At 42.5% G+C, this 12,880-nt stretch overlaps 1 protein-coding gene across 3 annotated transcripts in view; it reads right to left on the reverse strand.

Annotated features, from left to right (window-relative positions):
- Positions 1–3,749: 3,749 nt before the first annotated feature.
- Positions 3,750–12,880, reverse strand: part of GPR161 (G protein-coupled receptor 161) — a 57,615-nt gene continuing 48,484 nt past the window's right edge. For all 3 annotated transcript variants that reach the window (XM_056815504.1, XM_007480729.3, XM_007480728.3), the window contains one exon: positions 3,750–11,232. In XM_056815504.1, coding sequence (XP_056671482.1) covers positions 10,985–11,232 — 248 coding nt within the window. In that variant the 3' untranslated portion in view covers positions 3,750–10,984. The remainder of the gene's footprint in view (positions 11,233–12,880) is intronic.

Consider the following 12,880-nt stretch of genomic DNA (forward strand, 5'->3'; position numbering starts at 1 on the left):
CTGCTGACAAAGTCAAGAGGGATGAGGACTAAGAAAAGTTTTTTTTGGGAATTGGCAATCACTGGTGACTTCAAAGATTTCAGCCAAGTGATGAGCCTGGAAGTCTGATTTCAAGGGACCAAGAAGTGAGAGATGAGAAAACAGAGGCAACAAAGGTAAGCAGAAATTGGCAATATTAAGAAAATCACAAGACCAAGTAAGAAAAGAATTTGAAGAGAGCAAAAAATGAGAAATAGAGAAAAAAAATTATGAATTAGATTTTAAAAATTGAAAGAAAATAGAGAAAATCATCAACCTTTTTTTTTAAGTAATAAAAACCCTCAAAATATCCATAGAGGCTACATCAGACCAACCACAGTAGAAAAATCAAATTATATAAACCCCAGAACATCTGGAAACACTGGCTGAATAAATCACTGAATTGTCCAGAAAACATAGAGAGTCAAGTAGTATACCTAAAGGATAGAGGACAGAGAAATAATCTCAGGATTACTGAAATCCAAGAAAATATGGAAAAGAAGTGTATTCTCAATGGATTTGATAACTGAAAGCTAGTCAAACATAACAATTATAATAGTTATGATGCAAATGGTTTCCGCAGTAAAATGTAGAAATCGTAGAAAAGAAAATCAGAAAGCAAAAGAACTGATGCTAATCCAGAAATATCTAAATACATTCAAAATGAAAATTTGGCCTAAAACACTTTCAGAAATGATCTTCTCAACTATTGTTTCATTTTAGTCACCTATTGGTGGAGTAATGGTGGAAAGGTCGCTCTGCCCAAAGTTCCTCATCTGAAAAATAGGGATAATAATATGAATTATGGATAGGGTGTTGGCCCTGGAGAGAAAAAAACTTGCCTCTGACCTTCGGAGTCAAATTTTAAGCTTCAATTTCCTTTTTGTTAATATGGAGTTAATAACACCCAAAGTATCTACTTCATAGGGTTGTGATGAGGCACAAATGAAATAATTTATGTAAAGCACATTTTGACTGGAATTTTCAGTGGGTGAATGGTGGTAATGTTATATAAATCCAGAAAGGTAAGTAAAGTCAGTTTGTGGAAGGTCTTAAATGCCAGGATAAGTGCTTGTATTTTATCCTAGAGGCAATAACAACTCTTTAATGGGTTTTGTGCATAAGAGTGACAGACTAGTGCCTTAAAAAGATTTCCTTGGTTGTGTGAATGATAAATTGGAGAAAGAAAAATTTGGACACAGGAAGACCCGCTAAGAATCAGACATTAATTGAGCAAAAAGAATAAAGATACAAACTTAATACAAAAAAAATTGAGGGAAGATATTAGCAGTTGAGGGTATCAGAAGTTTCATATAGGGGGCAGCTGGGTGGCTCAGTGGATTGAAAGCCAGGACTAGAGATGGGAGGTCCTAGGTTCAAATCTGGCCTCAGTCACTTCCCAGCTGTGTGACTCTGGGCAAGTCACTTGGCCCCCATTGCCTAGCCCTTACCACTCTTCTGCCTTGGAACCAATACACAGTATTGATTCCAAGATGGAAGGTAAGGTTTAAAAAAAAGAAAGAAAGAGAAGTTTCATATTGAAGGCGGTGCTTAGACCATCTTGAAGGAAGAGAGGATCTCTAAAGGACCAAAGTGAGGAGGGGGTGCATTCCAGGCATTGGAGATAGCTAATGCAAAGGCATGGAAACAGAAGTATTATGGATGAAAAGCCAAGAAGGTAAATTTATGTGGATCATAGAGTGTGGGGAGATTAGCTAGAAATATAGCTTAGGGTCAATTTATGAAGGGCTTTAAAAGCTAAAGGGTCAGGAGTTTGTATTTAATTCTATAGACAACCGAGAGCTACTAAAATTTACTAAGTAGGGGAGTGACAAGGTCATATCTTCATGTAAGAAAAATAATTTTTATATGGACCAAATGGTATGGCATCCAGATTTCTCTGAGGGGGAGGGGCCCTGGCTTCCCTTTAACCTCGGACTGAGTATGCCCTGAGGCAGGGACCTTTGGTGAGACTCAGATGGAAGGATCTGGTTAGGGGGCTACAGGCTCCCCGCCCCCACCTCCCGTCTCTCTCTGTTTCCCTGCTGTCTGGGTGCCCCCGCGACTGGGTCAGGTTGTTTTCAGGGTGCGGCCTTCAGCTCCGAGGCCCTTTTGCCAGCCTTGAGGTTCCTGCTGCTGCCTCGGATTCAGCGCTCTGGGTTGGGGGGGATGGGTCCTGGGACCTTCCTTCTGCCTACCTCTTAGATCCGAGTGATCTCGGATTCTGACTTTTGGGGGGCCATACCTTTTGATCCAGGTCCAGGAGGAGTGTTCCTGGGGTCTATTCTGTTGTTTGTTTTGAATTTCAGTGCCCTAGGAGCATTCAGTTTGAGATCGGTAAGGAAGGGTTTCTGGAGCTCTGAACTTTAGCTTTCTCTAAGCTGCCATCTTGACAGGAAGTCTGGCATCCAGATTTCTAAAGGAAAATCAGAAGGAGTTTAAGGATATGAAATCATAAGTATTGATTAGAGATCTGAGGTAGAAGAGCTAATTTTCTAGGCGAATGTGATGTCTGAACTAAGTAGTAGCTGGGTGAGAAGGGATCAAATGTGAGAGATGTTGTGATGGTAGAAATGACAATGGTTGGCAACTGATCTCTTTTGGCAGAAGAAAAAAGAGAAGATTCATAATAATGATCCCATGCTTGAAGGTACTAAGGAAGTTGCTTGTCACATTGATAATGATAGAGGTTCGTTGTCTTCTCGTGTATGCAAGACATAAAGGAGAACTTCCTGAGATTTGTTGAAACAGATAACAATTATCCAATTCTGGTGATGTCTCCAGCCAGGTCATCTGTTGAGAGAAGTATTAACCGATGTGGAAATAGATGAATTTGCAAAGAAGGAGCAGAGGACCCAGGAAAAAGCCATGGTGGACACATACACCTAGTGAACAAAAGGAAGGCAATGAAGCCATGGAGAAGCCTGAGAAGGAATGGTCAAGTAGGAAGGAGAGCCAGGAAAGAGCCTTATACAGAAGCCCTCAAGGGGGAATATTAATTTCCTTCTGATGGCTGCTATACTGACTAAAGGTTACCTTCATGGACTTTATCCTTAGTCCCCAAAGCCATCTCTACTGTCATGTCTACCAGGGGGAAGAGGGACCTGTTGGTTGTTATGCTTCTTCGCATAACAATGTTTGCAAAATGGTGAATACCATCCTCAGGTGTAAAACTGCATGCCAATTGTGTAGTGATATAAATGGATGTCAAAAGGTTTTAAGGAAATCTGGGAAGATTTGTATGAACTGATGCAGAGTGAACAGAAAGAAGAATTTGTACAATAACAACATTGCAAAGAAAACTTGAAATAATAACTCTGATCAACACAATGACTAATGATTCCAGAGAATGATGAAACATGCTACCCAACTCCCAAAATGATGGATTCAGGATGCAGAGTGAGATCTTTTTTTAGAAATGCCAAATGGGGAACTTTATTTAGCTTAATTATATATATATAAAGAATTCCCACCCAACCCCTACCTGGGGGTTTGAGGGTAGGAGAGAGAAAAAAATAGATGCTTGTTAGTTGGACAAAAAAATTAAATTTAATTTTTTAAAAGATAGATGGATGCTATAGTTTAGATGTTAAGTGTTATGGCTAAAAGATTGTGAGTCAGCTTCTTACCAGGAGAAAAGATTGATCATTAAGAGAAATGGAGAGTCACTGCTGGTTCTACAAAGAAGCGCAGTGGAGTATACGGAGTCTCATGATTTATATCTCATTCAGTTCAGTTCAACAAACATTTATTAAGTGCCTACTTTGTACAAGACACCCTGTAGGCACTAGAAAGACAAAAACAAAATAGTTCCTGCCCTCAAGCTTACATTCTACTGGAGGAAAACAACATGTACACAGATAAGTACAAAATATATACAAAGCAAATACAATATAATTTGGGAGGGAAATGGTATTAACAATGGTTAAAAGAGCAAAGCCCACTTATAGGAGGTGGCACGTGGGCAGACTTGAAGGGAGCTGGAGGCTCCAAGAGGCAGAGGTGAGGCGAAGCATTAACCATGCTTGTGGAACAGCTGGTGTGAAGGGAGGCACAGGCACAGGAGGTTGAATAATATGTGGAGGGAACATCAAGCAGCCAGTTTGTCTGGAATGTAGTGTGTAGGAGGGAGGAACGAGAAATCGGTTGGGAAATATAAATTGGAGTCAGATTATTAAAGTCCAAAGGGAGGAGTTTATCCTGGAGGCACAGGGAACCATTTAAACTTCTTGATCAGGGGAGTTACATGTTCAGACCCATGCTCTAGGAGTGTCTGTTTGGCAGCTTTCTGGTGGACAGATTGGGGAGAAGAGACACTAAAAGTAGGAAGCCCAATGAGGAGTCCCAAGTTAGAGGTGATGACAATCTGAATTAGGATCATGACCATGTGAGTGGATGGAAGAGGATGGAACGGCAAGCTGCCAGGAAAGTAGACATCAGTAAGATTGACTTTCATGCTTATGGATGTTGGTTATTAATAGCCTTTACTTGCCCACCTAGCAACATGGTTGGTGGTAGGAGTAAGGAGTTGGAAGACACAGGCAATCATGGACCTAACTGATGGAGAGGTGTTCTGAGTTACAGTGTTTGGGGCCAGAACCCAAACTTCCAGCGTTAGGTTCTGCCACTACCTAGCCAAAGGTTCCATGGGCAAGTTACTCCAAATCTCTGGGCAAAATGGAGCCAGTAGTATCTGCCCCATCTCCTCACTGAGATATCATAAGGAACAAATGAGATAAGAAAGCTAGAAGACTTGAAAAGTAGAGAGTAGTAGACAAGTACATAATTAATATTCTAAAAGTTTAGGTGCTTCATGGGATAAAGGTCCTGGAAAAATTGGAGAGCCTCCTGCAGATGCTCTGCCCCTCTCTATTTTTCTTTCCCCTTTGTACCATGTAGGAATTTAAAGGAGGTTGGGAATTGATTGGGCTTGTCTATGAGAAACTCATAGTAGGACCCCAGGCTTATGAATGTCAGTCATTTATATTTTATACACTGATACACACATACCCAAACAAATATTTAATTAAGGAAATAAAACTGCTCAAAGTATATTTTCATTTACTTATAAATACTGATTTACAATAATCCCAAATCTTCCTTTGCTTGCTTAAAATCCCAAAACTTTAACCCAAATACTGGTTTCCTGGACGGGTACTTTCCATGATGTAAGCAACACACACACACACACACACACACACACACACACACACGTTCCTGTCATGCCTCTTTGTCATGGAGTGGCACATCATTACACCTCCCAAAGAAATGCCTTCCATCCTCTACGTTATTCACATATGGCAGTGCTACTACATGGCCTTCCCTCATCTTTACCCTATATCCAGAGTTGATTTTCTCTATGATGCCTGGCATTTTCCAACGCTAAGGCGAGAACACCCAAGTCAACAGTTCAATAAAAGAAATTTAAAATTCTCTACTGGCTAACACTGTTCGGGGAAAAGGTTGAAGAGTTTTTGAGCAAAATGAACACGGTGATTTTGTGATACGCGTACATAAACATAACACTGGCCAAAGTTGTGCTCTTGTAATCTGTGAAGATTTAGCTTGTGCTCTGAGCCAATCCCACCATCTCCTGTGGGTATATGGTTTCTTAAGGTCATACAAACAAATACTCTCCACAGAGCCCATGTTCTTCAGTTTGCCAAAGTCTGGAGAATGTTCCTCTGTACAAGTCAGTTGGCTTGGTCTTCTGGCATCAGTGTCTTTCTCTGAATGCTTCCATGTCTTTTGAGCTGCACAGAGAGGGCTTCTTCCCTCCCTAACCCATTAGAAAGACAACTCCATCTTGAATCATTACACTTAAGTATGTGACCTTGGAAGAGTTTCCTTATCTACGAGGATGAGATCAGTTCTTGACTTAAGGTCTGTGAACTCATTTTCTAAAAATGCTGATTATTTCAACAGAATTGAATTCCTTCTGGAATTCTAGGTACTTTGTTTTAAGCATTTACAATATTTTTCTGAGAAGGGTACCATAGGCTTCGCTAGCTTGCCAAGGGAGCCCATCCATAATACAAAAAATGTTAAGACTCCTTAATCCAGATGATCTCTAAGCCACATCATGTTCCTACATGTATAGCCAAAAAAGAGGGCTCTGCCTCTGGACCCTCACTCTTTCCTATCTTTTGTCTCTTCACACATCTTCCAGTGGAGTGCTCTACATTCTTGAAATTGTTTTTAGAGCTCAGAAGAATTAGAAGCGATGGTACGCCTTACCTATACCACCAGGCTTCATGCACTGAATTTCAAGCATCTCCTTAAAGCATGAAGTGGACACAGCTGATGGATTTGCCTGGGCACATTTAGCTTGGCTGATAAATTCCTCCTGTCCAGGCCTATAACCATATATTGAGGGCAAGAACTGAAAAACATTTGGCTTAATTCAATATCACACACAGGGAAACCTGCAAAGGGCACTTTTTTGTACTTCTCTGCAAGGTTGATATATGTTGTAACTGTCATTTGTGGATTTTTTTGTACAAAATATATACAATCCCTCAATTTCTTTGTATGAAATGTATACAAATCTCCCAAACTTGCATCCGTTACCCTAATCCCTCCTCCTAAACCCATTTTTCAATGAAGATAAGTGATCGTTTTCAGTGACTCTGAACATCTATTCCCCTAAGATGGAGAAGTCAATAGTGTGTCCCTCAAGTACCACCAACTGCTTGCCCCAAAGTCCTTAAAAACCCTCAGCCTATGAGGCTCTTGTTCCTAAACACTGGTAGTGCTGAATGATCACTGAAGCTCTAAGACTTTGTAGCAGAGTAAAAAGAGAGAAAGCAGTCAGGAGGCTTAACAGCCCATAAAGTGCCCTGAATTACTGTGAGAAGGCAGCAACCTTAGAGTCATGACTCAGGTGAGTAGTCAGACAACTGGAAGATTAATAGCTTTCCATCTTGTCGTGAGAGGTTTTCTCATTTTAACAGTGACACTACAAGCGTGGATGGAGTTTATGTGGCCAGAAATCTCAACTGAACTGGGAGAGTCCAAGTTAGTTTAGTTTTGTTTTTTTACACTGCCTTGTCTAGGCAGACAGGTGGTTTCCATGAAATTCTCTTAGGTCAGATTCTTCTGAACACAAAGGAAAATCTTAGGATTTGCCATAGTACACATTTTCCCTACCCATGAACTTGAATAAGGTAATTTACAAGGCAAGATAAAGCACCCACTAGTTTGTAGAAAACTAAACTGAAGAAGAGAGATTTATATGAATCTTAATACTGTCCGTTAACCTAAATTCATGAGTGCCAGCTGGCTTCCCAGGGCAATTTTCCCCGGAGCTTTAGCCACTCAGGGAAAAGACATCCTCTGGACTATCCACCCTCCAAAAATTCTTTTGATGCACTGAAAAAATTCAAGATAACCTGGCAGATGGTGTACCCTATTATTCCAGAGCACCCTTCCTTCCCCCAGCAGCTGGGCTCAACATGGGAGACAGTGGTGAAATGTCAGAGACTATCTCTTCATCCTTTGTCACTTGTCCCAGTTCCATCCTTTTGTCCCTAGTGGCTGGTCAGAAATACAAGCCCTTATAAACACTGTCTCAGGTAAATTCTAAGGAAAATGAAGACGAGGATGTTTTAGAAAGAAATGTTTTTCTGATATCAGGAATTACAGACAGGTGGGGTGGGAGATGCAAAGATCTGATGAACTTTCACATCTCCCAGGAGGGTTCGGCAGTTGACAGCCTTTCTTGCTTCTGCATATCTCCTCTCCACTTAGAATGGCCTTCAGATTCTTAGAACTGGGACATGGGAGGCCATCGGAACAGAAATTCCCTCTACGGCCTCTCTAACAAGTTGCTGTTCCATGTCCACTTGGAGACTTGCAATAACAGAGAAGGCACCATTTCCTAACAGAGCCTAGTCCATTTTTGGACAAGCTTTCATTGACGAAAATAAGCTTTTCTTTACATTGAACCTAAATATATTTCTCTCTCGTTTCTACTCAATTGCTTGCCATTCTGCCCTCTGGGACTGATTGCATGTATAATTACTCTTCTAACATGGCAGCCTGATACCTGAAGAGTCATGGCCTCCCTAAAAGCCTTCTCTTCTCCAAGCAAATGATCCCTAAGGTCTTGAATCAATCGTTGTATGGCCTCGCATTAAACTGGTCTTCCTCCACTACATCTGCTCTAATTTGTCAGCAGCCTTCACAACTCTGGACTCCAGATGTGAGTCAAGTCCAGAGTACAGTAGCCCTATGGATGGCACTGTGCAGGGGGCAGCTAGATGGCTGGCCCAAAACAGGCACAGAGTTGGGAGGTCCTGGGTTCAAATTTGCCTCACACTTCCCAGTTGTGTGACCCTGGGCAAGTCACTTGACCCCCATTGCCTAGCCCTTACCACTCTTCTACCTTGGAACCAATACACAGTATTGACTCCAAGACGGAAGGTTAAGGGTTTTTGTTTTTAATTGCATGGTGCAAAGGCTCTGACTCTGGAGACAAGAGTAGGGTTCAAATTCCAACAAAGGACCTTTGGCAAGTCATTTAAGCTCCTTGAGGTTGGGTTCCTTATCAGCAAATGAAGGATATGACAGAACTTCCCAGATGCATGATCCTATAAACTCCCTCATTGTGGACATTGTTTCACTGAATGCAGTTTATGATTACCATAGTATTTTCTGGTTGCCGTATCACACGGCACAATGGACTCGTCCACTCAATCTCCATGAAATCTCTTGTCTAGCCAGAACTCCCTCATAATGCACCTGATTTTTTTAACCCAAGGGTAGAACTTCACACGGATTCCCTTTCAATTTCACCCTCTAAGTCAGTTGTGATTCCGGCTGGTTTAACATCTTCTGAGATCCCTACTTTGCTGTCCAGTTCAGGGGCTCTCCTGCCATTTGTCCATCTGCTAAGCACAATCTCATCTTCATATGACATAAGAGGGTAAAAATTTGATAAATGTTAACCAAGGTCTCATTCTCAAAAGGGGAGAATAGCAAGATTTCACCGTGGGCCAATACCATAAGACCTTTTACAAGACACAACTAAGGATGCTTTTTACTTACCCCATTGCTCTACAGAGTGGATACTATGATTGCATAAAAAGTGTAATGCTTCCACCCTCCAAATTCAGCTGTGTCCCATATGGAAGTGTCACAAGGACAGAGAACTTTGGAGAATGGTTACTTGAAAGCAGATACAGCTGGACCACTTTTAAGACCTAGCTGGTCAGAGAGCGAGTGACTGGATCTGTGATTTCTTAAGTCTAGGGAACTCCTGGGGGTAAGGAAGTTGCCTCTATTACCAATGCAGGATGGCACCTTCTCTAAAATTTACAGTCTTATTAGAAGGTTACTTAGAAGACTAAGACTACATCACTTGTTCTGGGTCACACAACCAGTATGCATTAGAAGAAGGTCTAGAATCCAGGTCTTCTGGGTTTCTATACAACTTTCTTACACCATTGCATGCTGTCTCAGTCATACTCGGTCCAAACCCCCAAATGACGAATGGCTCTTTTTCTCCCTAAGAAAATCCCACCCTATCCAGGTCAAGGGAAATGACAGGAAAGGAACCAATGCTTCTGAAATCTTAGGTTCAGTTGGGAATTTATGGGAATCTTCAGGCCAAATCTCTAAGGTAAAACTAAGAAAAATCTGGCTTTAGGAAACTCGCATTCTCACTGTTCTTGGTACCTTTGAAGAACTCTACAATTGAGATCCTTCTTTCCTACATTTCCTTTTGGCCGGTCTTCCCCTGGAGACTATGCAATTAGTGGAAAGGTAGATTGAAAAAAAAATGCCCCAGGTAGTCCCTTCCTTGCCTACACTAAAACTTTTGATTCTAAGATACAAATACTGTTCCCTGGCCCCATGTTCATTCTCTCCTTCAATGTGAAAGAAAAATGACTACAAAGTCCTGGGGTATATCTTGAAAAGCAATGACTAGCTTTTGGACCATCTAGTCCTGTCCTAAGATCACTTATATCACAAATAGAAATCCATTTAAGTGAGGATTGAGAGGATAACTTCATCCCCAAATAAAAATGAGCTGCATTGTATGGTTGCACTGAGCACCATTTCTACTACCGAGTCTCTGCCATTAACCGAAAGTTTTCAATTGGAAAAACGAGCTCAATGACCCTGCTTCTGTCTTATGAATAGTGGTTTTTCCCCTTTCTTGTGAAATAGAAACACCCTTGGATGAGCAAATTGAATGATCTGGTCCTCAATCTACTCTCTGGCAAGGACAAACTCAGTTCCCCCTGTAGCGTTAGCCACAAGCACCCACAAACCAGCTAGGTGGATAGCTTGGACACCAGCTCTTAGGACTCTTAATTCTTCATGTGCTGGTCATTCTGCTGGACAAGCCCTCCGCTTTTCTTTCTCCCCAGCGTGCACTGAATCACAGCACACAGGACCCAAGGACACAAACCAACCCAAAGAACAAGACACTCATCCAATGCCCTTGGGGAAGATGGAGAAGGATGCCCTCTCCAGAAAGTGCATGCGCCTCTTTCTAAGGTTCTTAGTACAACCCACTCTGAGGATCCCTAAGTAAAGAAGGTGATGAGTAAAGCAGCCCACTCACCAGGGTGACTGTGCTACATTCAAATTTCTCTGCCCCAATTTCGTGGACCTGACAACACTGTCCTCTCCAAATAAAGCAGAGCCAGGCTACATCTGTTTGTCTATGTGCCTTGGCTCCCTTCAGGGATAAAAGGTTATCAGAACCTAGAAGATTGGCTACAGCTTAACAATAATCCTAAATTAGTTCCCAACTGTAGCAATTTTGTCATTTTTTCTCTCTTTCTTTTTTTTGGTGCTTGCATATTAGCTCCCCACATTGTCCTTTAAAAACCAAGTGTGTCAATCCAGGGCCCCAGCTTCATTGGTAAGGGTTTTGATTTCTTGGCATCATATAGAATGGTATATAGTCCCTGCCCCGACTGGTGTCTCCGGACTCTCACTGATGGTCTCAAAGCTAAATGTTTCCTTCGTCAATGCTCTGCAGCTGCAGCTTCTGGCTAGTATGAGTTCGACTGCCTCGGCGGCTCGCAAAGCTTCCCCCCGGCACAGTCCGAGTTGCCAATAGTACTCCAGGCAGAGCCTCCTCCCCAAACATGCTAATCTTGGCATCGGCTTCAATGGCTCTGGCCAAGCTGGCTGCATAGCTGTCCAGGGACTTGTGCACTTCGGCCTTCACGTGGAGAATGGAGGATTTGGCAGCTTCTAAAGGCAGGGAGGGAGAGAGGGAGGCAGAGAGAGGGAGAGAGAGAAAAGAGGAGAGGGAAAGGAAGAAGGAAGAGGGGGGGAAATAGAGGAGAGGTGAGGGAGAAGGAAAGGAAGAGGGAGAAGAAAGAGAGAAGAGGAAGAAGGAAAAGAGGGGGAGAGAGAGAAGAGGGAGAAGGAAAAGAGGGGGAGAGAGAAGAGGGAGAAGGAAAAGGAGGGAAGAGAGGGGGAGAGGGAGAGAGAAGAGGGGGAAAAGATAGAGGAGAGGAGAGGGAGAAGGAAAAGGAAGAGGGAGAAGAGGGAGAAGGAAGAGAGAGAGAAAAGAGGAAGAAGGAAAAGAGGGGGAGAGAGAGAAGAGGGAGAAGGAAAAGAGGGGGAGAGGGAGAGAGAGAAGAGGAGAGGGAGAGGAAGAAGAGGAGGAAAATATAGAGGAGAGGAGAGAGAGAAGGAAAAGGAAGAGGGGAGAGAGAGAAGAGGGAGAAGGAAAAGAGGGAGAGAGAGAGAAGAGGGAGAAGGAAAAGGAGGGAAGAACGGGGGAGAGGGGAAAGGAAGAGGGAGAAGGAAGAGGGGGAAGAGATAGAGGAGAGGGAGAGGGAGAAGGAAGAGGAGGAAAAGATAGAGGAGAGGGAGAAGGAAAAGGAAGAGGGGAGAGAGAGAGAAGAGGGAGAAGGAAAAGAGGGGGGGAGAGAGAGAAGAGGGAGAAGGAAAAGGAGGGAAGAACGGGGGAGAGGGGGAAGCAAGAGAGGGGAAGAGGGGGAAGAGATAGAGGAGAGGAGAGGGAGAAGGAAGGGGGGGAAGAGAGAGAGAGAGAGAGAGAGAGAGAGAGAGAGAGAGAGAGAGAGAGAGAGAGAGAGAGAGAGAGAGAGAGAGAGAGAGAGAGAGAGGTTAAAACCAATAACCAGGTCCAATTCCCATCCCTCTGATGACTCACTGTCCCAAGAGCTTTGGATAGAAGATGCAGAGCTGATCTGAAGTAAGGAGCTGATCATTCCTGCAAGCTACCATGACTGAGGGGCTTCTGAGGAAGACAATACTGAGCACCTCCTATGGATAAGGCACTGTCCTAAGCACCAAATGGAATATAAAACTGAAGAACAAACTAGTCTGAGTTTTCTCAAACTCCCATTTCTCCTGAAGCCTCAGATTCCTCCTAAGTAAAATATAATCAATAATAAAAATAATAAACTCTCTAGCTCCTAGGGTTGTTGTAAGGGCCAAAGGAGATAATGTATGCAAAGTGCTTTACAGCCTTGAACCATCACCATAATCATGACTGAAGATCCATACAGCAGTCTTTTCCCAAGGAAGTTAAGTATCTTTTATTGGGTAATATTTGTCCATGTGACAGATCGCAACAGTACATATTTATAAAGCAATTCTTCACAACAAATATATGAAGTAGATAGTGTATTATTATTTCCATTCTACAGCTAAGAAAGCTGAGGCTCAAAGAGGATAAGGCTTCCATGGCCACAAAACTATATAATGTGGCTGCTAAGATCCCAATTGCAGGTCTCCTGAATTCAGGGTTCTTTCTACTCTTTTTTTTTTTTAATACTGGGCTGGTTTGCCATTTCCTTCTTTAGATCATTTTACAGATGAGGAAACTGAGGCAACCAAGTGAGTCACATAGTTAGTAAGTGTCTAA

Source organism: Monodelphis domestica, chromosome 2 (genome assembly GCF_027887165.1).
Source record: "Monodelphis domestica isolate mMonDom1 chromosome 2, mMonDom1.pri, whole genome shotgun sequence".
In the NCBI taxonomy this organism is placed as follows: domain Eukaryota; kingdom Metazoa; phylum Chordata; class Mammalia; order Didelphimorphia; family Didelphidae; genus Monodelphis; species Monodelphis domestica.